This window comes from Dipteris shenzhenensis, chromosome 10, assembly GCF_047967505.1.
Source record: "Dipteris shenzhenensis isolate YYH24624 ecotype China chromosome 10, Dip_SZ_1.0, whole genome shotgun sequence".
Taxonomy (NCBI): domain Eukaryota; kingdom Viridiplantae; phylum Streptophyta; class Polypodiopsida; order Gleicheniales; family Dipteridaceae; genus Dipteris; species Dipteris shenzhenensis.
The window spans coordinates 5,331,398-5,356,349 of record NC_141605.1 but is presented as its reverse complement, the minus strand read 5'-3'; the positions used below and the strand labels follow the sequence as shown (position 1 = coordinate 5,356,349).

The window sequence follows — 24,952 nt, the reverse complement described above, 5'->3', positions numbered from 1 at the left end:
ATTTACATGTCAAAAGTGGGAGGCTTTTAGCACTCTCCCTTATCCAAAATGTAATGACCCTTGGCCATTTAATACATCACATAGCACTTGCACAAAACCATGGCAATTGGCCTTTATTCCCTCGAGCGTGTTTACTCCCATCCGTCCATGTCATTTCCTGTACTCAATAAACCAATCCACCATTAGTCAAATGCTTAGCGCAATGATACATCATATGATTAGCCAATCATGCTAAGTAATGGTCTTTACAAATGACAATCCATTAATGTGAGTATTTCTAAATGGCATCACCCATGATACTTATTAATGCCACACATTTAGTTAGGTGTCCCTGACTAAACCCAAGCATTAAATAGAACCCCTGCCACATCTAGTGTGATCCTATAAATACTTTACGTCATTTCGAACAAGAGCGTTGAGAAATACTTTCTCGTAATAGAAAAATATCCCAATTGAAAAATACAGCTACTCACGTGCAAAATGAAAACACAATGGAAGCATCAAACAAAAGAGACTATGAAGACATCAACAACCTAGAAACATCGCAAGGAAACAAACGTCGAAGGCAAACAATCACAATTGATGATAATGTTAGTAAAGAAAGATACATGATGATGTTCGAGAATTGCTCAAGACATGTCATGAAATATATAAAAGAGATCAAGGACACCCCTTCCCATGACTGCTTCTCTTGTGAAATAATGGTTTTCAAAAGGCATAGCATTTATCTAAGAAAGGCACATTTTGATTGGCTAGCATGCAAAAGAGAAATTAACAATGACACATTTGAAGCAAAAAAAAAAGGATTTGTCATGAATGTAGTGTAGCAATAAAGAATAACACCACTCCCAAGTACTTTGTGCCTACAAACATAAAAATCAATGAGGCATTGCCTATTGTGAACCAATTAAATGAAATTGAGGAACGATTAGTAGCACCAAATATGAGAGTTGGAAAACAATGGCCAGCTTGGGGTCAACGAAAGCATTGTCAGTGTTGTTGCAGATACGAATAAGGTGCAACAAGTGTTGCCATGATTCCTTCAGGATGAGGCTTCAATAGTGATTGGAATAAAAAAAGAAACTAGAGTACAAAAACACCTACGCAATAGGAAATGTGCATCCAAAGACACTTATGAAAGCTCTTCAAACATGGATAGACAAACCTTTATATATTGCAAACAATCTCACAATAAACCATGAGTGATACAAGCACATTTTAGCTATGGAAGAATTGTACTCAATAAACACAACAACAATAAACACAGACGATTGTATCTCAAACAAAGAAAATGAAGATGTTGAAACAAACACCTTGATCCACAACATTATAAGTGCTGAACAACTTGTGGACTACCAAAAACACAAGCAACATACATTGCTCCAAGCGAAAATCAAAAGCCCTTAGATCTTTTCCAAGATAGATCTAGCGAGGAGTTAAACTTTCCAAGGCCATTCTTCGTCTTTGCCAAAAGCATTGGCAATGAGAAGCTCACATATTTAGACATTATGAAATGGGAAATAATGCACAAATCATTGAGATTCACTCATGCCATACCTAACCTTTTTTTCAAAGCAATAAAGGTTCTCATAAAGCAAGTTATGCAATCAATATGGGTACACCTAAGAAAAGGAATGATGCAAAACAAAGTTCTTTATGCAAAAGATGTGAAGAACAACACAAACATAGAAAGAATACTCCATTCAAGTATAGGATACCTTTGAAAGCCTCAAGACATCACCCAATTATACGGAGAGGTTGTGCAAGAAGGCTTTCGCAATGATGAGGCAACTAGGTCCACCAACATTTTTTGTCACCTTCTTCTGTGTTGAAAGGCTATGGGAACCTCTAACGTTCACAATGCAAAATACATACCAACTGGATAATTGCAACCCAGTGAATGTGCAACAATTAGCCTCAGAAACAAACAAACTTGTTAGGAAAAATCCAACACTAAGTGCTAGATATTATGTTGACAAGTTGTAGCACATGTTATCTTTAATATTGAAAGAACCAAGCTTGACAGGGAATGTCCATGACTTTTTCTTTATGACCGAATTCCAAAATAGAGGAAGACAACATGAACAAGGAATCAGATGGGTGAAAGACGCACCAAAAAACAAATGTGAAAATATGGAGCAAGTGCTATCCTTCATAAATGAACACATTACATGTGATAAAAGCTTCTTGAATGACAATATGAAAGAAATACAAACACATAAGCATACAACAACTTGCACCAAGAACAATAAGAGGGTTTTTCGATTTCACTACCCAAAACCACCTCTACCTGAAACAATGATTCTAACACCTACTAAAGGAGAAGAGAGAAGGAAGTACCAACTAATACAATAGAAGGCTGATGTGAGGAGCTTAATAACTTGCAAACACAAACACTCATGTCATTTAACAAATGGCTCGAACACTTGCAAATTGACATGGAATCATATTTGCTAGCACTATAATCAAGCATCACAAAACCAACATTGTTTCTCAAAAGAGAGCCCAGAGACATATTCACAAACGTGTTCAACAAAAAAATCATTTACTTATGGCAATCAAACATGGACATACAATACATCATGGATCCATATGCAGCAGCTTCATATTGTACATCCTATATTATGAAAATGGACAACAACATAACACAAACATTGAAAAAAACTATGAAGTGCTAGCAGCATGCAAGAAAGCTCAACCACGCAAGAACGGGTGCGCAAAATGGAAAATGCTTTCCTTCACTCCCAACAAATGAGCGCACAACTTGTCTCTTTCATTGCATTGTCATTGCCATGGCACAGATCTACTAGAGAGTTCCAATTCATTAACACAAACAAAAGAGAGAAAAGGGCATTTCTACTCAAACGTAAGGACAAACTATAACATCTCCCAAATGAGTCAATGGAAATATCATATGATTCAATAATCGATAAATACTTGAAAAGAAGAGGTATGGATGACATTTTCTTGGCTACATTTACTACACAGTAGAACCACAACAATTCCAATAGTAAAAAAAGACATAAAGACAAAATAATAAGATTTGTTAAGTTCAACAAATTCAAGGATCCCGAATTTTTTTATCGTGAACATATACAACTATACTACCCATTCAAGGATGACAAAAACCAAGAATTGATACTACATGGAAGTTGGGAAAAAGCATACTATGCAAGATTATTAACTATAGAAGAAAACAAATGAAAATACAATTACCAAAATGGTGAAGATGCAGACAATGAGGACTTCTAAAATGAACAAACCCAACATCAAGACAATGAAACATCAATCCAAGAAGGTAGTGAAACTAATGCAGAAGTACAATATGACATTGCACTTAACATGCCTCAATTGCAAAAGGAGACAAGGATTGATCATTTTGTCGTAAGCATCAAGAAAGAAATATTATGAGACAATGAAGAATACTTCCAAAAATTGTGTTCATTAACCGAAGAGCAAAGAGAATTGTTTGACGATTTGATGATACGTAAAAGGAAATACCCTAGAGAAAAATTCACTTGTTTTTTATTGGTGGAGCGGGAATAGGAAAAACATACTTGCTACTTCTACTAGTGCAAGGGTTGCTACGCCATTACAACCAAAATACACAAAAAATTAATCCTGAATTGCCAAATGTTTTGATGCTTGCATACATAGGGAAAGCATCACACAACATCAATGGCAACACAATCCACTCTACGCTACACTTGCCAACACATACAAGAAACCTCACCTCCTTATCTAGAGACAAGCTAGACACTCTTTCATCCCTATATGAGCAGTTACAACTTAATGTGTTTGACGAGATCTTGCTGGTGGGAAAAAGAACTCTAGAGTTCGCAGATCTTTGAATGTGCACCCTCAAAAGAAATCACTCGAACTACTTTGGAGATGTGGATGTCATAACTTGTGGTGACTTCTACCAAGCAAAGCCCATAAAAGACTCATGGGTGTTCAAAAAGAGAGACGACGAACTACAAACCATGGCCAACACTTATTGGCACACAAAACCAAAATGCTATGAACTCAAAACAACAATGAGATAAAGCAACAACAAATTTATTCATGCATTAAATTTGTTTAGAAATTGTACACACATAGAAGAACAAGTACAATACATTAACCAAATGTATCACCGTCCTACACCCAGAAATCACACGTTAGCACGAACAATACATAGAGCTCAGGGATTAACATTAGAAAAACTAGCATTCTCCCCAAAAGGCGTGTATGCACATGGATTAACATATACGACACTATCTAGAGTTAAGGAAATAGAGAACCTATACTTGGTAGAACCATTGCAAGCTCAAAACTTCATCATGGACAACGATGTTAAGCTAGAAATGGAACGCTTCAATCATGATGCAAAATGGAATACAATTTTGCATCTAGCAAAAGCAAAGAGAGGATTGCACATAATTTTGATTCAATCTTTGAACACAAGATCATTACCAAAATACGAAGAGGATGTGAGGGGAACAAAACACTTGATGAACTCAGATGTCATTTGCTTGCAAGAGACAAGAACCACACAGCCGAGTGCATCAATCTGCACACACTTCCATCTAATAACAAATTACTCACACTCTGGATCTTGCGCTCTTGTTAGAAAAGACATCAAAATTATAGATGCACAAAGGCACGTACAACAAGGAATAGAAATAACCAGCATTGCAATACAAAAAAATAACATAAATTACAATGTTCTCAATGTATACAAACCACCATCTATAAAATACCACATTTTCATATCATACCTTCAAAACATCCTGACACAACAACATAAATTTAACTCGCCAACAATCTTACTTGGAGATTTCAACATCATCATGATGAAAAAAACAACACAGACAATAAAACTAGAAAGTATGATGAACGAACTTAACTTCAACTTAGAATTCAATGTGCCAACAACTATTTACAATTCCCAATTGGACCACATATGGAGCAACATTGAAAACCCTAACAAAGAAACAGGCACAACTTTCGCATCGTGGAGTGACCATTCCATCACCTACATTTACACATAGGGAACAAAAGGCATAACAGCAAATGTCCACACAAATACTATAACCAAAGCCATGTATGAATTTCACAAACAATTTTAAACTCATTAGGAAAAAAAGAAGAAAATAAAAAACATTTGCAAAAGCAGGGCCTTAGTGGATTGTCCACCTTGTTTTTCATGTTTTGCTTCATTCATTTCTTGTAATTATACTTATGTTTCTTAATCAGTACGCACTTTCATGCAAAGTTGATTCAGGAACCAAAACAAACTTTTTTTTCATGCTTTGCTTCATTCATGTCTTGTAATTATACTTAGGTTCCTTAATGAAGTATGCACTTTCATGCAAAGGAGGAACCAAAATGAACTTCCTTTTTGTGCTTTGGTTCATTCATTTTTTGTAATTATTCTTACTTTTCTTAATCTATTACGTACTTTCTTCCAAAACGAGGAACCAAAATGAACTTTTTTTTGCACTGCATCACTCGATTGTATAACAATTTTAAAATGTATGTATACTCATCATTTAGTGTTAATGAATGTTCAACCTATTCATTACATTTCAAGGTTTAGGAAATCACATAGGCGATAACATCCTTGGTAAGAGAGATACATAAATCACCGTGAAATGGCAATGATTGAGTAGTCAAAAAATATATCACGAGCATATGGCTATGTATCACTGGTATAAGGATGTCACCAATATAATCCCATGTATTCATGACATCTTTACGTATATCATCGGTATATGGGTTTACATCAATGTTGTATTTCCGACATAAGCACATGGGCATTTTCCATTGAGGGGATATCTCCTAGTGAGCTTTCCTCTATAGTTTGAGGCTTCCATTATGGTGTTGCTCCTATGGAAAATGTTTGGATTGGATAAACTAGGAATAACATTTCATAATGTTGATCGTAGAATTACATGTTTGTTTAGAGGCTTTAGTTAGGGTGGCTATGGAACCACTAGGTTTGTACTTAATTTTAAGCTCTATATCACCTGGGTTCATGGACACTCTAAAAATACCTCTATATACATACTAAACAATGTTAAACCTCCTTGTATGCATGTAAAATCACACACTTAGTAAAGGCCTTCTCTATAATACGAAGGGGTACACATAGAAAATACCCTTTTATTTAGTTTTCTTTTGCCATATGTCAAGGCAACCAAGGCTAGAAGAGCTTGCACTGTGCAAGGAATCCGGACTCAGTTTGTTGATTGACTGATTTTTACGAATCAGGGGGCAGAAAGCATGTTTGAACGTGGGTACAATATTGCACCGATTTCCCGATACAATATTGAGCGCGGAAGCTACTTAAGATAGAGCAACGATGCACATCCACAACATACTTTAAAAAAATCTTAACTATGCTTTTGCACCTTGCTTTTCACACCCTTAGATTTGCTTGAAATCAATGCCCATGATTGTGATAAGTGGTTCAAGGAGAGCTTTAAAAACTCAAACTTCACCTGGAAAGAAGGGAAGTGGTGTGTGCTCTACATGCTAACTATTTCATGTATTTTAAGATTGTGGTGAAATTATAAAAATTGGTGCCTTTGAGTATTATTGGGTGTTCAAATGCTTGTGAAAGTTTTTTTTATGCTTGAAAATTTTGCACCATTTTCAAAAACAAAAATTAAAGAAAAATAATTCTTCATCAACATCATGAAATTCTTTAAATTAAGCTATGAACTTTTATATTCTATCATATTAGTATTCCCTTACATGAACTCGTACTGATTGGGATGGGAGACTGATTTTCTTAGTGCCACATCAGAATTTGGTGTGTTTCGTCCCCATTTTCGAGCCTTGGATGGTGACCTGGGACTCATCCTCCAACAAGATTCATGATCTGACATATTGATAGCGACGTGCGAGTTGACAAGATTCATCTTCCTGGTAGAAGAGCGGAAGAAATCTTCCATAACAAGATTTTACAAAACTCAAGAAAATATTTGTTAGAGGTGAAAATGAAAAAGTTACTGTTGATTGTATACTTTTCTCGTGAACTGTTGATTGTATATGGTTTTGTGAAAGAGGACATGACAACTTTCTCGTGTATCTATGCATCCTGGCTAGCATCGAAGCTCTACCGCAGCAAGCAAAAAGCTCTGTTGAAGCTTGTGAGCCTTGCCTTGCACACAACACACTCTCCCTAGACATGGGTGTTCACGACGGAGACTCTCTTGACCTCCTCAAAATCGATCAGGCCTTCGTCCTGCCTCCTGAGCATCGCCCTGCCAACGCCCACGATTCCTACAAATTCACCACCGATCACATCCCCGTCATCGACCTCGCTCCCCTTCTCTCTTCCTCCCCCGATCCCACCCTCCTTGCAACCCTCGTGGAGGATGTTGGCACGGCCTGCGAGCAGTGGGGCTTCTTCCAAGTCGTCAATCATGGAGTCCCACCCACCGTCATCCTCAGGCTGAAGGAAGAGGCCAAAGCCTTCTTTGCCCTTCCTCTGGAGGAGAAGCGGGAATTGAAGAGGCCCTACGATAGAGTTCTGGGCTACAATGACACCGAACTTACCAAGAATGTGAGGGACTGGAAAGAGGTTTTCGACTTTGCAGTTCGAGGAGTGCTGGAACTTCCGGTGGACTTCGAAGGGGATAGTACAGAGACTCTAGTCGTTGAAAATCGGTGGCCTACTAATCTGCCAAGTTTAAGGTCTTCCCATCCCCTCTCCTTCTCTGCGGTCCCTCGCTCCCCCTCTCTCTCGCTTGCACAAACATGTACTCAGATGTAATCTCCCAAAATTTGCTTCCGAAGTCCATGAAAAAGTTCCCTAATTTTGCTAAATCTTACTACGGTAGTCCATCAAAAGCTCACTCTGCGTTGTAGACCTTCTGTGTTGATAGGATGTCTTCATGGGGATGTATTTTTTGCCACAGGGTTGCGTGTGAGCAGTACACTGCAGCCACTCAAAAACTCGCCTTCTCTCTCTTGGAGTTGATATCTCAAAGCCTTGGACTTCCTCCTTCCCGTTTCCACGGTTTTTTCAAGCCAGGCACCAACTTTTTGCGTTTGAACCATTATCCTGTTTGTCCTGCCCCTGGATTGGCCTTGGGGGTGAGCAGACATAAGGACCCCACAGCCTTAACGGTCCTTTTACAAGACGAAGTTGGAGGGTTGGAGGTGAGGCGGAAGGATGGCGAATGGATAGGTGTGAAGCCTGATCCCGCCGGTTTTGTCATAAATGTGGGCGATATGATACAGGTTTGAGCTTATTCATGTACAGAAGAATCGATCTTCTTTTCCTCTGTTAAACAGAAGCATCATTTAGAGTGCATCATTTACCATGCACAGAAGCATCATTTTAGAATGTTTAAGAACACAAGATCATTTGCCCATCTGCACACATTGTTGGATCATCTAGCCTGCAGGCTTTCAATTAAGAAAACCTACTATAATTGCAGGTGTGGAGCAATGATAAGTTTCAAAGCGTGGAACACAGAGTTGTCGTCAATGAGACCAAAGACAGATACTCATTCCCTCTGTTTGTTTATCCCACTTATTTTGTTGATGTTGCTCCGATTCCCGAATTAACAGATGAGCAGCACCCTCCTAAATACAGACCCTTTAACTGGGGAAGATTTTACAAGAGGAGAAAGGATGGAAACTTCAAGAATCTAGGTGTTGAGAATCTTCAAATCTATCACTATAAACTCGGCGAATGAAAAAGCTTTTTGTTTGCACCCAGACGGTATGTATGTAGTTCTGCTAAACATTTGTAGGAAGGATTACCTTCTTGAAAGGCATTAAATTATATTAATATTGGATGCCTCTGTGTGGTGACTGATATGCACGTTTGATTTAGTAGATTTTCAACACCTTTTTGAGCCTGCTGGTCCATGCCAAAAGCAGAACTTTGTGATCGATAAGCTGATTATGTTACTGATGAATGAACATAAAATGTTCTGTATATTCTTAAAATGTACGTTGGAACTGCTCTATGGCCTTTTGCTACCAGAGTGCTCTCTCTCTCTCTCTCTATATATATATATATATAAGGACTTTGCAGATCAGTGCAGCAAATCCTTTCCAACACACACACATATATGTGTTGGAAAGGATTTGCTGCACTGATCTGCAAAGTCCTTATAATGGGATTCAATCTTTTTATGTGCAAAGCTTAGTGGCTGCTGCTGGACTGGTTCAAAGTTTGGAGGAACTGCATGATTGTGGAGAAGAACTCACTTGCAATTTCTATGAGTAGCTTAAGTAGAATATATGCAATGCAATGGGATAAGGTCTATGTGACTCCAATTCTTTAAAGAAGATTTAATTGCAAACAGAGTTTTGTTAATAGTTTGAAAATATGTACACTAGATATAGTCGCAGCTGAAATATTGATGTGAACATGTGGGGGCCAATGGAATATAGAAACGGCAAATCTTTCTCTCTCTCTGAGAGTTCTCCTTGCCCCTGCAACTACCACCACCCGAGGCAATGGGGGGGTAACGATTGGATCATCCCGTGGTGAGCAGGTGTTTCCTGACGCACCACCCCACCACAGGTGTTTCCTGACACACCACCCGAAGCAATGGGGGGGCAACGATTGGATCATCCCGTGGTGAGCAGGTGTTTCCTTGTCAGGATACAAAGGAGAGCTGGGTGTCATGAATTGATGCTTGAGAACCTCGTCATCTGCAGGCTGTCATTTTTTATATCACAGCCTCCGATGACTTTTCAGTCCAGTTCAGTTCGGCCTTTAACATCTGTGTTTACCTTGCTCACCAGACATTACAGCACGTTATTTCCCAACCTTCCTCCCCAGTGCCTGGGTCTGTCCCTGAATAGCGGCCCCTGCACTTGCTCCAAAGCTTGCACCTGGGAGGGGCTGTCTTGTGCAAAAATTTGCATTTTGTATGTGCACATTGTGGATGGTGTGCCCTCTTGGAGGAGGCCAATATGATTAACCCGATCATGTTAGACATACAAAGACAAGGAGCTGTGACGGCTTTGTGGGGAGAATTTTCTTTCCAAAGAACCACATAATTTATTTAGAGATCCCCTTTGAGAGAATTCAGGGGATTTCCTCAACCTGATGTCCATCCTTTCCATTGGGCCTGCTCCCCAGAGGTTTGCTTAGGGCCTTGTGCTCATTAGTCCTTTCAGTTGTAGGGAAGGGCTCTTATTTGGTGATTGTGGGTTGAAAAGAGCTAGGAAGGCATTGTGTAGATGTCCCCTTTTGCTTTGAGATTAACACATACTTAAGCAGACATTGCTTATACACGCATATAGGCCCTCGAGGCAACTCTTTGACTCTCCCTAAGTAAATGCCCACGGCAACAACATCCTAGGCTTTTAACAAATTGGCTCTAGCCTTCATTTTTGTGGTCTATATCCCTCTGTCCGGTGTGCATTTCTTTTGCATCAACATTTTCTCGATCATTACATGTCCTTGTAGACTTTTGTTACATCGTCTTGTCCCATGAACAAGCAGTATCGAAGGCATCTTCCTCTTGCATCCTTTTTTATGGCCTTCCTTTGGACTTTCTACACTTTAATTAAATTGGTCGTGTGGGGGGGATAAAGGGTGTTCGACTAGCAACAAATATGCCAAACGTGCCTTGATGGGATTGAGTTTGACCCAAGGCTGATTTAACTATTGGAATCCATTTGCCCTCCAATGCCAACCACCATGGGATCTCTTAGCACTTTTTGTACGTGGCCATTTTCTATTGAATTGGAAGTATTAGGTGGTTAAAGGGGGTCGAGTTGGGTAACGAATGTCAATGCCTTGATGGAATCAAGCTTGGCGCCTAGGGCCATTTACCACTAGAATCCATTTGGCCCTCTAATTCAACCAAACATGGGCTTTTAAGCAATTTCTAAACTACTCAGGCCAATTGACCATATGGAATGGGTAAAGGGGAAACACGCTGCAAAGTCCCAAGCCTTTGATGGGATTAAGCTTGTACATGCAATGATGTACTCTACTTCCATGTTTTGTTTTTACTTGCTTTGTTAGTGTCAAGGTGCCTTCACCTTGTGTCCTTGATATTGGTTGAAGTAGGCAATGGTATCTTCCATCATGGTTGCTACTACATGCTTCATGCCATATTTGTTTGTTTTGTTTCATTCCCGCTCAATTCTTTCTTTGTTCGTTTTTAAGATCTTGGTTTATTTGGCTACAAGAACTAGATAGAGAGGGTTTGTGAAGACAAAAAGTGATAAGGGTGGCATATCTCTTTTGTTTATGTGGCTACACCTTTAAAATGCTTGTATGGTGGTAAAGAAAAGGTGATTTTCTTTGGAGATTTTGTCACATATCTATTGGACTAATTTAGCTTCGTTGGTTAATTGCCCAACTTCTGGCATTCTTTTGGTCTCTCTAAGGACTTTGTATCCACCAACCTTCCAAGATCAGATTACATTCCAACTGGAACATATCATTCATTCCTCTTTAGGCATCAGCATCCTAAATGATAAAATATGGGAATGCTTTTCATATCTGATAAATGGATTTCTAGGTAGCCTTTGATAAAGAAGTCCATGCTCTGTGTGCTCCATTATCTCTTGTAACACAAGAATACTATCAATTAATCAATCAATAGGTTGCCAAATCTTTTAGCAATGAAACATGAAGCACTATATGCATCTTGCACCCTTGTGGTAATTCAATTCTGTTGGCCACTTGCCTATACGTTTCATAATTAACCATGGCCCACAATAACGGGGTGATAACCTCATGCATTAGGGACTTTGTGTATGAAGAGAGAAGCTCATCAAATTCTATAAAAGTTATATTTTCATCGCCATAAGTTGAGCCTTATCCATGGCCTAGTCGATGTTTGCTTAGCCAGTGCTAGCATCACCCCCTTCTAGATTACATAATCAACGGCACTAAGGAATCCCACTTGTAATTGGATTCGCTAGTCCTAGTCTATAATTCCACCAAAAAAGGGCTCATTTTTGTGGACAGATGAGTTCTATAATTATAGCAAGACTTGAGTAATGGAAACTACCTGTTCCATGTACTTGGCCTTAATGCAACATATGCTCTTGTATCCTTAAGAGTTTGGTTGACTCTCCCCACGCAGCCATCTATCTCAAGATGATCCCCATTGCTCATTTCTAGCTTAGTCCTAAGTGCATAAAATATTAGAAATGACTACTAAATCTTTATCCCTATCTGATATGATGGATGAGGACAATCCATTTGCAAAAAATATGTTGAAAACTTCCCATCTTAGACTGGTCTTCAACATCAAATTGAACAATCAAAAGAACGAAACTTCTAGGTAGGGATCCTTAACAATCATCAGGATACTTGGTCTCCTCATCCGCCTAGCCTCACCACTCTTTGAATCGGTGTATCAAGTCAAAGTCATCGGAGTTTCCTATCGACACTTATATTGAAACCTATCGCTCTACCAGATTATTCCCTTCCAAGGCTAGTCTAATTGAAAGAATCACGCACACTAGCGTTCAAACGATTTCTTCTAATCTCATCCACGGAATTCAAATTAGCGTTATTGAAGAACATAAAGAAATAGATACGCATTAATGAGTTTGATAGTCATTTGTAAATCTAATAAGTGGGTACTGCCACCGTCAGGTACAAAGAGATGAAGAGAGAACATTTGAGCCTCTCTCCAACTTCACTTTGCCTCCCTCCAAAGCTTCGAGCTCCTCTTTGAAGTTAAATTTTTGTAGATATCCAATCTCTTCCTCTATTCGATTGTGTGGATGTTGATCTACTACTAGATCCTATTTATCTAAATGCTCACCCACATGTAGACTTTGGGAATCACCACACCCAAGAATTGACATCTTATTACAATAGAATGATCCCTAATGAATAGGACAATTGCATCAAATGAATAAAGACCACTCAAAATAGACTCAAGCTCATTGAAGCAAATCTTCACTATTTCCTTTTGGTTTTGAATTCATCCTTTTCAAAATGGATTGATTCTAATTGCACTTGAAGAGGAGCATGAATGCTCTCTCTCTTCTAGAGTTCCTCAGTCAAGACCCATAACTCGTTTCTCTCAATCACCAACGTAGGTTTGGCTAATTGGTTTTCTCTCTCTCTCTCTCTCTCTGCTCGAGCCTATTGTACTAGTGTTTTGACTTGCTGCAAGAAACCCTATCGCTTATCATTGTGAAGGCCTTCTTGGTATATAGAGACAGTACTCTATGCCCTTTTGTGTCTTCTTTTGGTTTCAGATGTCTCTCTTGAACGTATTAGCCACTCATCAATGCAGCCTCATGCTCTTTGAGCTATCGAATTCCTTGCCCATGTGCGTGCATATGATGAAATAAAAGATATAGATTTTGATTAGAGAATGAAAGAGTAAGGTGACAGGCTCGGTCTTGCTTCCTTCTTAACATAAATGAAATTTGAACTATTAATCACCATGGTTAGGGATTGACTAGATGCCACTTTTTCCCACTCCGCATAGAGCTTCCTCATAAAACTGAGAGTATGTTCTTCATAATCTCTACGATGGATTTTCAATTGAGGTAAATTCATTAAACACACCAGCTATCTTGCTTCAATTCTTGGCATTAGTGATTCAAAACCCATGCTTTTGAGCCTAAAGGCCTAACAAGTGTCTATATATGGATTCCATGTATCTTCTGATACAAAATATGTTTTGAAAGACAGTTTTGAACAGTTGAAATAACTGAATCTTAACTCTTAACTCTTAATTGGCCAATCTTCTCCCAAGATTTGAACCCTAGACATCACCTCTCGGCTGAAAACTTACGCATGTTACTCCATCTTTTTCACAATCATAGCCACCATTTTGCCATGATCATGCATGTTTTAGTCCTTTCGTATCTGTATAGATAGCTAGTATAAATAAATGCATCTTATAGACAAGTCTCACATGAGATATAGACTACAAAAGGGATAATAATAAAGAAAAAGCTTGCTCACAATTTCTCTCAATGAGGCTTGTTTTGTCAACTGTGAGCGACACGGAAATGTGACTTAGGAATATTAAGAGTTGGCAGGTGCATTGTGAGCATCTCAACTACAAGTATTTTATCCCAATACTTGGTTTTGTTGATCATAGTCCAAAATCACATGACTTTAGCCTAGAATATTGCAGCCCAATGCTTCCTGATATCAACTAGAGAACCATGACTAATTGATGTGTGAAATACTATTTTGGGGCTATCTCATCGAACAATTATTTTGCCACCCTAATAGTATCTTGGATTGCAAATTATCTTAGCCAAATGTAAGAGAATGTTTGAAACATGCTTTAGGCAAAAATACGCTAGTCTTCTAGATATGTCGAACATTGTTCTAGGGCGAACCTCTCAAATTCATATAGTAAGACATGACTTATCCCTTGGGCTATATGCATTAGGAAAAAAGAGAACTCATTTTGGGGCCTTGTAAGAAATTCACAATTTCCTCATTTTTCTTTGCTCCAAAATCCGCAAAGATGAATTGGCATTAAAGGTTCCTATCATATTCACTCTTTAAAGCATGTTTCACTCAGTCTTGACTCATGTAGGAAATAGATTTCCGTAATTAACGTTTAAGAATCTTTGTTTTTCAAAATTTTAAACATCCTCATGGAAGATAAACATGGACTTATCGTACTAAACATGGACTTATCGTTGTTGACTTATGCAGGCCACAAGATTCCATGGTTAGAAACCCATAAGTAACCTATGAATGCACTTGAAATATGTATGCACACTTTGCACTAGGCTTGTGCAAGTGCAAACACGCATGTCATAATTACAAGCCCATGAGCATAGTGAGAATGAAACATTGCAAGTATGAGTGCAGGTGCAACTGATGGTGTAGTGCATGCAAGTGCAAGTTCAAGTGCAAACATTAGTCCTACGACCTGGCATGTGCAAGTGTAGGATTGTGTGTGAATTGCTTTCATGGGTGAGTCCACATGAGAGTAGTATGACGTTATAGAAATGGTTGTAGGTGTAGGTGCAAGTGCAAGCGCAAGATCAAGTCTAAGTGTGCTAGTGCAATTTCACGTATAGATGCTAGTCTGAGTGCTGGTGCAAGCGCATGTGGAATTTTGTTGAGGTGCATTTGGTTCCTGTTTGCATGTGCATGTGAGGGAACATGTGATCATCTCCTGATTAATAAACTTGTTTTTTGTAGTGTACTATTTGTCACTAACAACAATTGACTAAACAAAAACCAACAATAGCATGTGACTTGTGAGTAGCCGGGTACTTGAGCATTTGGCTATCTTCTCTTACAACTATAAACAACATTAAAATCCATAGGAGGATTGCACTTCATTAAAAGCATTCAAGGAAACAAGCTTTTAAAAAATTGTGAAGAACATGTTATTAAGGCAATTTCCAATAAATCCAAACCCAGTGTTTACAATAAATATATCCCTTGAATGCATCTATTTGAATAAGGGTTGCCTGAAAACTGGCTCTGAACCATGTGGCATGATCCATCATGGGTATGAACTCAATTTCTTTGAAAACTCTTTTAACGGGCCATCTTTGTCTGGTATCAATAAACAAGAGCATGACCATCCTCTTAGAACAAAGATTGACAAAAGCTTGGATACTACAGTAAAATCTGACCCCGGCAGGTAAGAGTACATTTGATATGATCGTGTTTCTGAAGAACCTGTTCTGACAAATCAAAACCATTCAAAAAATGCATTCTACACAAAATATCGTTACAAAGCCAAAAACAAAGGGCACAGAAGTATTGGTTCTTTCAAGTCAATTTCAACCAGTCCTTTGACAACCCGAGTTCTATTCTGATCAGTCATCGTTTCACAGCTTGTGATCCACCATACTTGCCTTCGGATTAGTTCAATTATGACCATTCTCTATATGTAAAGCCTCGCTATCTCCGATGTTCCCCTTGAGTAGATCAACCACCTCCAGCATTGTAGGCCTTTTTTCTGGATCATTTTGAGAGCAGAGTGCTGCAACTTGCACAACACGTCTCAACTCTTCCTCATTGTATCTGCCATTAAGCCTTGGGTCTACAAGCTCTTCCAAATTTCCATCTACTAACAATGGTTCTGCCCATTCCACTATACTGCGCTTCAAGCCATGTTCCAAACTTTCAATGGGCTTTTTACCACTTATGAGTTCCAGTAGCAGGATTCCAAAACTGTAAACATCACAGTTCTCAGAAGCCTTGCCCCATACGGCATACTCAGGAGCAAGGTAGCCAATACCTTTCACTCTAGTGGTGACACGAGTGTCACCTTCAGGAATAATCTTGGTGAACCCGAAGTCTGCAACCTGAGCCTCAAAATTAGAATCCAGCAGAACATTGCTTGCTTTGACATCTCTATGAATGATGTGAGGAGTAGCAAAATGATGGAGATAGCTGTGACGTTACAATACAAAAAATAATGAGTTTTAAATTACAACTACTAAAGTAAAAACAGGTCTTCAACTCTTCAAGAAAACTGCGAGAGGATAATAGACCGGTATATTTTTTAATCCTATCCATGTCTCATTTTGGATTCTCAGGGGAAAGGCTCACTGTAAATACTCACGCAATGCCATCTGCTGAACCAACTGCGATGTGCATTCGTCTTTTCCAATTGAGAAGGCCTTCTGAAGCATATTGCCCATGCAGGTGAGACAAGAGACTCAAATTTGGCATGTAGTCATACACAATGAGACGCTCTTGTCCTTCTGCACAATACCCACGCAGACTCAACAGATTTTTGTGACGGACACGTCCAAGAATTTCAACCTCCACAGAAAACTCCATCTCAGCCTTTGTGCTCCAAACTTTGAGACGCTTAACGGCAATCTTTACAGAAAGAAAACACAGTCATTAAAACTTCTTTTTAATAACCTGCATCGAAATTGTACTTAAAAGTTTCATTGGCCTTAGAGCCTTTACAGACATTTACGAACCCCCGCCTCAACCCCCTTCTCTCTCTCTCTCTCTCTCTCTCTCTCTCTCTCCACGGGACAGCTTCCCAACACTTGAATTATTACCAAAAGAATAAAGAATGCTTACGCTAAGTAAAACTTAAATTCTTTTAATAATTAGAAAGGGTCAAAACTGCCCCAATGACGTTAAAATGAAAGTGGGAATACTGCCAAAAGACATCCAGGACTCCTCTCTCTCTCTCTCTCTCTCTCTCTCTCTCTCTCTCTCTCTCACTTTATACAGGTGGAGAAGGATTGTAGGATAGAAGAAATTTCAAATTCTACCCCAGAGTAGACAAAGAGTATTCCTGCCCTATTCCTCCCTGAAAACATCTTGTATGCCTACCCCCTACAACAACGTCCCGGCTGACAATTTGCCTAAAGACAGCTGTTATCTTGGCACTAGAAAACTGATGCCTTTACTCCCTTTTGCTGCCACCTTGTGAAGACATCTTCCTGCAGATATCAAGAAGCCTTGTCAAAAATATTGACAAAATGATGCCCAAAGAGGCTCCTACAGCTGCCACTTATGCCTTGAGTAAAGGACTCCAGAGATTTCCTTCCCGAAGAAGAGTGATCAGTATTGTGGTAAAATGCCTTCCCTTATTTTCCAATAGTCTGGCTTACTTAATTGTAATAGGTTCCCATTATAGAGTGCCTCCTCGGATTGGTTCCAGCTCGATGGATCACGTGCAATTCTTGACAGAGTTGTAGCTCCACCAGATTCTCTGTGGTTACTGCTACTGCTTCCAAGGGGCATTGTCCCATAGCCCTATTTCACATCTGAGTAACTAAAATTCTACCACAGAGGCTCAAAGAGGCTCCTACAGCTGCCACGTATGCCTTGAGTAAGGACTCTAGAGATTTCCTTCGTGACAAGTACTGCAGTAAAAGGCCTTCCCTTTTGGTTCCAGCTGGCTGGATCATGTGCAGTGCTTGCGTTGTAGCAACTGGTGGCTGCAGATGGTAGAGTTGCAGGTCGAGCAGATTCTCTGTGGTAACTGCTACTGCTTCCCAGAAGCATTGTCCCATATCCTTCCTTCACATCTCCGTTAGTAAAATTCTGCTAGAGGGAGAGAGAGAGTGAGAGAGAGTTTATCCCAAGGCATGTTCACGCTAGCATCTAGCCTAGCCCCAAAAGTACTAGAAAGTTAGATCCTCAATGTTAAACTCACAGCTTGTCATAGTGAGAATAAAATAACACAGTATCCAACCAAACGTGCCCTAGTTTTTACACCCAGGCCCTCACAGTTGCAAGAAGAGGGATCCCCTATTCTTCTGCTATAGCACAGCAAAATCGTTAGACACAAAAATAGGGATAAGAGAACAGATCAGAGATTGCTCTGAAACAGGTTTTGTTATACATAGATCAGACACGGACATAGCTGTGGTGGACATGCAAGCATTGCCAAAGAAAGAAGACAACACTCTTGGTAGCCATTGTAATTTGTCTTACAATGACTACAAGTTCTATATGCAAAGTAAAGTGTACTTGCAAAGTACATGAGGTTGGCAAAGGATGTCCAATCTCACCCCTTAAGTCTGGAGAGTAAAGAAGGTTACAAAAATCCTCATGAAGAAGCTTTTTATTCAGAGTCAGCAATTTTTCTTAAGAATGCCCGTGGAATTTGTGTGTTGATCTGATCCCAAGTGCATTGATAGATTATAGGGACCGGAAATACTGCAAGAAAGGAAAATTCAAAGCACAGAGTACTCTTTTGGATAAAGACAGTTCAGTCTAAACGAAAGTCAAAAGTTGCAATTGTAAAACGGTATAAACCATGAACGTGAGGATGACCTCGATGGCCAAATGGCAAAAGGTTGCATAGAAGTTACAGATACTCAATCACGAACAGAAGTTGACAGAAGCCAACGATGACCAGGGTCCAAATAATCTTACCTGGGACCCATCCCATAATTGGCCCCAATATACACTTCCAAAGCCTCCTTCACCCAGTTTGTTGTCATAATTGAAGTTATTGGTAGCCGCCTGCAGCTCTTTCAGAGCAAAAATCCGCCAGTGACTTGTCTCCTTGTTTGATGCAGCTCTGCAATGTAGAATGTCGAAAAATGTTCAGGTTGGAAGTGACGTTTATAGTCTGAGGTACAGTGTACAGTTATGGGTCGAACTTCAGAGATGAAATAGAATCAAGCAGTCTCTTAGTGGTTTGGAAACTGGGCGGCAGAAAACCGCACTTCAATTCCAATAGTCGTCTTGACCGTTCCATGTGCGAAGGGACATTTAGAGGGCACTTGGATTGCGTCAGTTTTGATATCTCGAATCGACCTTGAAAAGAGCGATATAGAGCGAACGGACAAAGCGAACATACAACTTTAGCAACGCGATACAGCACATGCATACAATTCACGGCAATTACACAAAGTAGAGCTGTAAACGGAAGATCTATCGTAATACACAACCATTGACTATTCACAATTTCGGGAAAAAGGAAACTAGAATACACTCGCCTGCCTCTTCTGCAGCATCCGGCACGGCAACAACCCCATCTACCAAAACAAGCCATTTCAAGATGGTTCAATTCTCTGCATTGGAAAAGGTTGTAGTTTCTATTAATCAAAATCTCTCTCTCTCTCTCTCTCTCTCTCTCTCACACACACACACACACACACACACACACACGCAGAGGCAAGACCGTACTTGTTTTCATGTTGAATTGTATATTTGAAAACTCTCTCTCTCTCACGCACACACACATACATAAACAACTCGGCGCGTACTCGTTTTCGTGTTGGATTTTATGTTTGAGCGAAACAGCTGGATCTGTCGTCTCTACTCGATGAAAATCGATAAAACTTTCGCTGCGTCAAAGACATGAGGCATTTCAAAGAACACGAGCTCAAAGAGAGCCAGTATACGAGGCTGGGACCTTCAAACATAGAGCAGCAGAACAATGCAGGTACAATTGACGAATCCAAGGCGCAACAAGGCAGAGGTTTGGAAGCGGAGGAGATCGCGGGAAGCACCCGGAGAAACGAGAGATTTTCTCTCTACCTCCCGCTCACAGCTCACTCTCCCACCCAAACAGTGCACTGCCCGAATTCCAGCTACAGAGAAATTATATGACGACAATGTTGAGCAGCAAGACTTGAAATAGAAGAGAGGAGATGAGTGGGAAGGAGGAGGGTAGGAAAGAGATGAGGATTGTTGATGGTAAGAGGAAGGCGGAGGTTGATGGTGGTGAGAGAGAGAGTGCACACACAAGTTTTTGGCTGTAAACACACACACACCATCTTTGTGAAACTACTCTCTCTCTCTCTCTCTCTTTCTCTCTCTTTTGATTGTTTTGGTTGAGGCTCTCTCTCTCTCTTTTGATTGTTTCTGGTTGAGGCTCTAGTTCATGTCTTGGGGGTGTGGGTTCAATCCTCTCAAATAACCACTTTGCTACAAAGTAAAAAGCCTCTCTCTCTCTCTCTCTCTCTCTCTCATTTTTGACGTCCTTGGAAGCCTCTCTCTCTCTCTCTCTCTCTCTCTCTCTCTCTCTCTCTCACTCACTCACTTTTGGCCCCCCAGGACGATGATGAGTTCTACACCCACTCTCTCTCTCTCTCTCTCTCACTTAGTAGAGAGAGAACATGGGTGCATGTAGAGATGTAAGAGAGAGGACTATAATGAGTTCTACTCTCTCTCTCTCTCTCACACACACTTAGTAGAGAGAGAGCATGGGTGTGTGTAGAGATGTAAGAGAGAGCATGGGTGTCTTTAGAGAAGTAAGAGAGAGAGCAAGTGTGTGTATATGTGTGTCACCGAGATGCTTTCTCTCTTATGTGTTACAATGCATAAAGTGTGTGTGTGTGTGTGTGAGAGAGAGAGAGAGAGAGAGTGAGAGAGAGTGAGAGTGAGAGTGAGAGTGAGAGAGAGAGAGAGAGAGAGAGAGAGAGAGAGCTCTAGAATCCAAAAGAGTGGAAGAGCTTTTATCATATTCTTCCTTGCACACAACTAAAAGAGAAAGCGAAAGAACTAAAGACCTTTTGTGATATCCTTCACCTCCCCTCGAAATGAATGAAGAGAATGTGTTGTTGATATATGTGAAAGAGCTTTTGTGCTATCTCTGACAAAGTTTTTGCAATATTCTCTCCTTGTCTTGCAAGGTACGAAAAGCTCCCAAATAGACTAAGAGCTTGCAACTCAAGCAATGTGTTGTAGAGGAGGGACATGTGAGAGAAAGAAAAAGAGAAAGAACAATTGCAAAGCCTTTGCTCCTTGACAAAGATGGAATGACACACTGTCTTCCCTCAAGTCTCTTGATTACCTTTGCTTGTTTGTTCCATCGAATTAACAAAGTACTACGTGCACACCACATGCATGTTCACATAAGCTTGAGCGAGTGAATCAATATGTTTACGCACACGAGCACATGAGCGAACGCGTGCAAACATGTGCATGCAGACATGCAAATTGACATGCGTTTTGGTGTGGACCCCCACTTACTTTACTTAGTATATGCACATGCACCCCCGCATGTGCACATGGGCTTGAGTGTGTGTACATGCACTCCCATCAACACATGGGCTGGCTTAACCTAAGCATATAGAAACATTCTCACTATTTCTCCCCAAGTAGATTTTTGTTTCCTTCCATGTGCACATAACACATCCTCGTAAATGTATGCGTGCATCCTCGCACAAGCATGCATGTGTTCGGAAACAAAGTAAAAGCTTGTTGATAGCTATAGCTCAAATGCTCATCTCTAGGTAGATTTCATATGAATATGCCTATATATATTTATATATCTCATTGTCCAACTTCTATGGAAATATTGATTTTATCCTTGCTACACTTTTTTTCCATTGAGGAATGTGATTTTTAAGATCAATCTCTTTGTCTATGTTCTCAAATCCATCGAGTCTATCGTTATAATAACATCCCTTCATGCCTGCAACCTTAATTTGTGTTGGTAATTGTTTAGTCCTTCTTGAGACAGAAAGTTAAGACGTTTTGCGGTTTCAATCTTTTCTTTTTTGCTTTTAGGTGAGTGTATGCTCCTTTATGCATCCCTTTCTATCATTGGATCCTTACTTCACCCATAAAATTTACTTCTTTCATCAATTTTCCCCCTTCGTCTTTTTTCAAGTGATTGTCATACATCTCCATTTTGCTTCTCTCTTGAACCATCCATTGGCCTACATTATTTTGACGTTGCATCCAGTAAATGTATTACATTACTCTTGTCTTCATCCTTGGACCACATGTAGGTATGCAACTAAGCCCCACAAAATGCTTATCTTCTCATCACCCAACTCCTCCAACTTGCACCTAGTTACAACATCCCCATCTCCAAAGTTTGCAACCAATACCTTTCTATAACCTCTCCTCATCTACTTTGTATCCTTTCTAAGAATATAGATTATAGGCTAAGCATGAGATCATGTAGACCCTTGCTCATTTTCAACCTAAGTAACAATCTTTGTCTTTTGAGATGTGTCAACAAAAGTCATCATCGTTTGAGTTGTTGACACTCCAAAATGAATGCAATCCTCTACATGGTATCAATTTGTATTGCTAAAATGAAGGCATGTAAGTTGATCATATAAATGTTTGTGTGGAGGCTATTGTGGTTTTCACAACATTGACACATCTTGTTAAATAATACAAAATGTATACTTGTTGAAATTGTTGTTTAAACGTATTTTTAAAGAAGTTGGGATGTCCATATCATAATTTAGATCCACATATTCTTGAAGTTGTTTGCATGCTCATGTCAACGATGACTCCTCGATTCTCCCTTTTCTCAAAATTTCCTTGAGACAAAGCTTGCAAAGGGCTCTAGAATTTTGAATATGAATTTGTGCTTGATTGTTCTCCTTTCGCTCTCATGGAGTTACTTGCATTTTTTGAAAGTGCCTGATAGGAACACATGAAGCATTACATCTCAACCATATGGAATCATGAAGGGATTGGTTAATGTGATTATATTTTTTATTGTGGTTTCATGTCTCTAACATACTTAAAAGCCACTTTCTTCCTTCACATCATTGCAACACATTTAGCATTGTGATATTGAAGGGTGAATGTCATGTGTAACCAACATCATTTTTTATCATCTACTTCAAGGCATAATTAACAAGCATTGACATGGAAGTACAAAGCCTTGTCATTCATAAAGAACTACATTGAAATATCTCAACTTCTACATAAGAAGGATAACATGTCACGTCATACATTATAGTATGTAGAGAATAATCCACTTTGTGGAATAAATCAAACTTATGATCATGATACTCCATGCTCAATAATAATATCTCTTTCTTGTATTAATTTCTACAAGTTCAAAGCATTGTGGATTCCAAGGCTTACAAGATTTGTCTCATCCTTTCCTAGAAGATCCCTTCACATATATCAATGCAAGCCACAAAACCATGATGGTGACGAGTGAATTGAAGCATAAACTTGAAAAATCATTTTAATGTGATAGGAATATGCCTTCACATGTATCGATGGAAGCCACAAAACCATGATTGTGACGAGTGAATTGAAGGATAAACTTGCAACATCAATTCAATGTAAATATGATAGGCATATTTTTGGCACAATCCCACCCTATCTCTACACATATTGGATGTAAACATTGTTATAAACATGCTAACATCTTCCTTATGCATGGGAACGTAGCTATTGCACAAGTAGGGCATATTTGATGTGCCAAATATTATCCTTAAATGTAAATCAGCACAACTTAAAATGTATCATGCGATAGCAAATGAAAAGCAAAAAACATACATAGTGCCAAAGTCCAAAACATGGGATACTCCATTGATTTCAAAGAAACAAATTGAGAGAGAGAGAGTAACAAAATGAGAGGGTGAGAGATGTTAGGAGAGAAATTAAGGAGGGATAGCAAGTTATGGATTACTTTGGGAACACTACAAATCCCATCAAACTGCTTGTAGACAAGCAAGCCTAACGCAACAACAGTACATCGGGTAGCAATCAAAAAGTCAAATCCACCACAAGATTGATGAGACATTTGCTATAAAATGAAGGTATGAAAGTAAGGAGAGGACATGCACACATAAACAAACCCCTTCCCTATGGTCAAAAAAGGGAGGGGCATTTGTTCCAAGGAGATTCACCATTAGTATCAAGTTCAAGTGTTAATTTTCCCATAGATTATACTATTTTAAGCAGGAGGACATTGTTAGTTCTATCTCTTGTAAATCACAATTGCACAAATATTAAAATGCTAGATTAGTATCCTATGACATTGAATAGACCTCCAAAACTAGACGTTACAGAATCTTGGCATGCCATTTGTCATACCACTAAAAGAGCAACAATACATTGTCTCTAAAAGTAGACATTAAGATTTTTAAATTAAGTAATGGACACCACCAATGAAACACTGACATAAGATCTTTGTGATTCCAACTACAAATATATTTTAGCCTCAGATTGACTAAATGATAGTAGACCCACAAGACAAGATATGGTATTATCGAGGTGTTATATTCATTAGTCATGAGTAAAAGTATTTGGCATGCATCCCAAAAACTACGACTCAATAACTCATATACATTCAAACATGTTAAGTTTCCCAAGGTGAAGGTAAAACTTATGACATTAAAACATCAACTCTCATAATCAAATGATTCTAAACCATAATTATGCCTATGGATCATATTCTAACCTCAAGCTTGATTATATGGTAGTTGATCCATAAAATAAGATATGTTATTATCAAGGCATTGTATTCATTAGTCATGAGTAGTAGGATTTATCATGCATCCCACTAACTATAACTCAATGATTCATATATATTCAAACAAGATAAGTTTCCCGAGGTGAAGGTCAACAAAATTACGGCTTTCAAACATAAATATCATAGTCAAATGATTGTAATTCATAGTTGTGCTTATAGATCTCTTGATATGCTTATCATAGCCGACTACACTTGTAATAAATCATGATCTTTACTTTTTGCATAGCATATCATTCTAGTTGATAGAGGGGGCATAACGAGGTGAGTTCCCTTCCTTTATGGGCTCAATCACCCTTGGCCACCTTTCAAGGTCCAAAATATGAAGGTCAAATTTTCTAGCCATT

At 39.1% G+C, this 24,952-nt stretch overlaps 2 protein-coding genes across 4 annotated transcripts; one reads left to right on the top strand and one right to left on the bottom strand.

Annotated features, from left to right (window-relative positions):
- The first annotated feature begins 7,075 nt into the window (after nucleotides 1–7,075).
- LOC147897307 (fe(II)/2-oxoglutarate-dependent dioxygenase 4-like) lies at nucleotides 7,076–8,913 on the top strand. Its single transcript, XM_087380810.1, has 3 exons — nucleotides 7,076–7,686; nucleotides 7,911–8,235; nucleotides 8,436–8,913. The coding sequence occupies exons 1-3, from the start codon at nucleotides 7,178–7,180 to the stop codon at nucleotides 8,694–8,696; spliced, it is 1,095 nt and encodes a 364-aa protein (XP_087236936.1). The 5' UTR covers nucleotides 7,076–7,177; the 3' UTR covers nucleotides 8,697–8,913.
- A 6,435-nt stretch (nucleotides 8,914–15,348) lies between these two features.
- Nucleotides 15,349–20,085, bottom strand: LOC147897306 (PTI1-like tyrosine-protein kinase At3g15890). 3 transcript variants are annotated; one of them, XM_087380288.1, is made up of 5 exons: nucleotides 19,630–20,085; nucleotides 19,360–19,434; nucleotides 18,791–18,938; nucleotides 16,503–16,765; nucleotides 15,349–16,330 (listed from the first exon to the last, which is right to left on the bottom strand). In XM_087380288.1, exons 2-5 carry the CDS (start codon nucleotides 19,413–19,415, stop codon nucleotides 15,802–15,804), a joined length of 996 nt encoding a protein of 331 aa, XP_087236414.1. In that variant the 5' UTR covers nucleotides 19,416–19,434; nucleotides 19,630–20,085; the 3' UTR covers nucleotides 15,349–15,801. The 3 variants fall into 3 exon arrangements, with proteins under 3 accessions (XP_087236414.1, XP_087236415.1, XP_087236416.1); XM_087380289.1 differs by having other exon boundaries at nucleotides 19,779–20,085; XM_087380290.1 differs by having other exon boundaries at nucleotides 19,360–19,398; nucleotides 19,630–19,709.
- Between the last annotated feature and the right edge of the window lie 4,867 nt (nucleotides 20,086–24,952).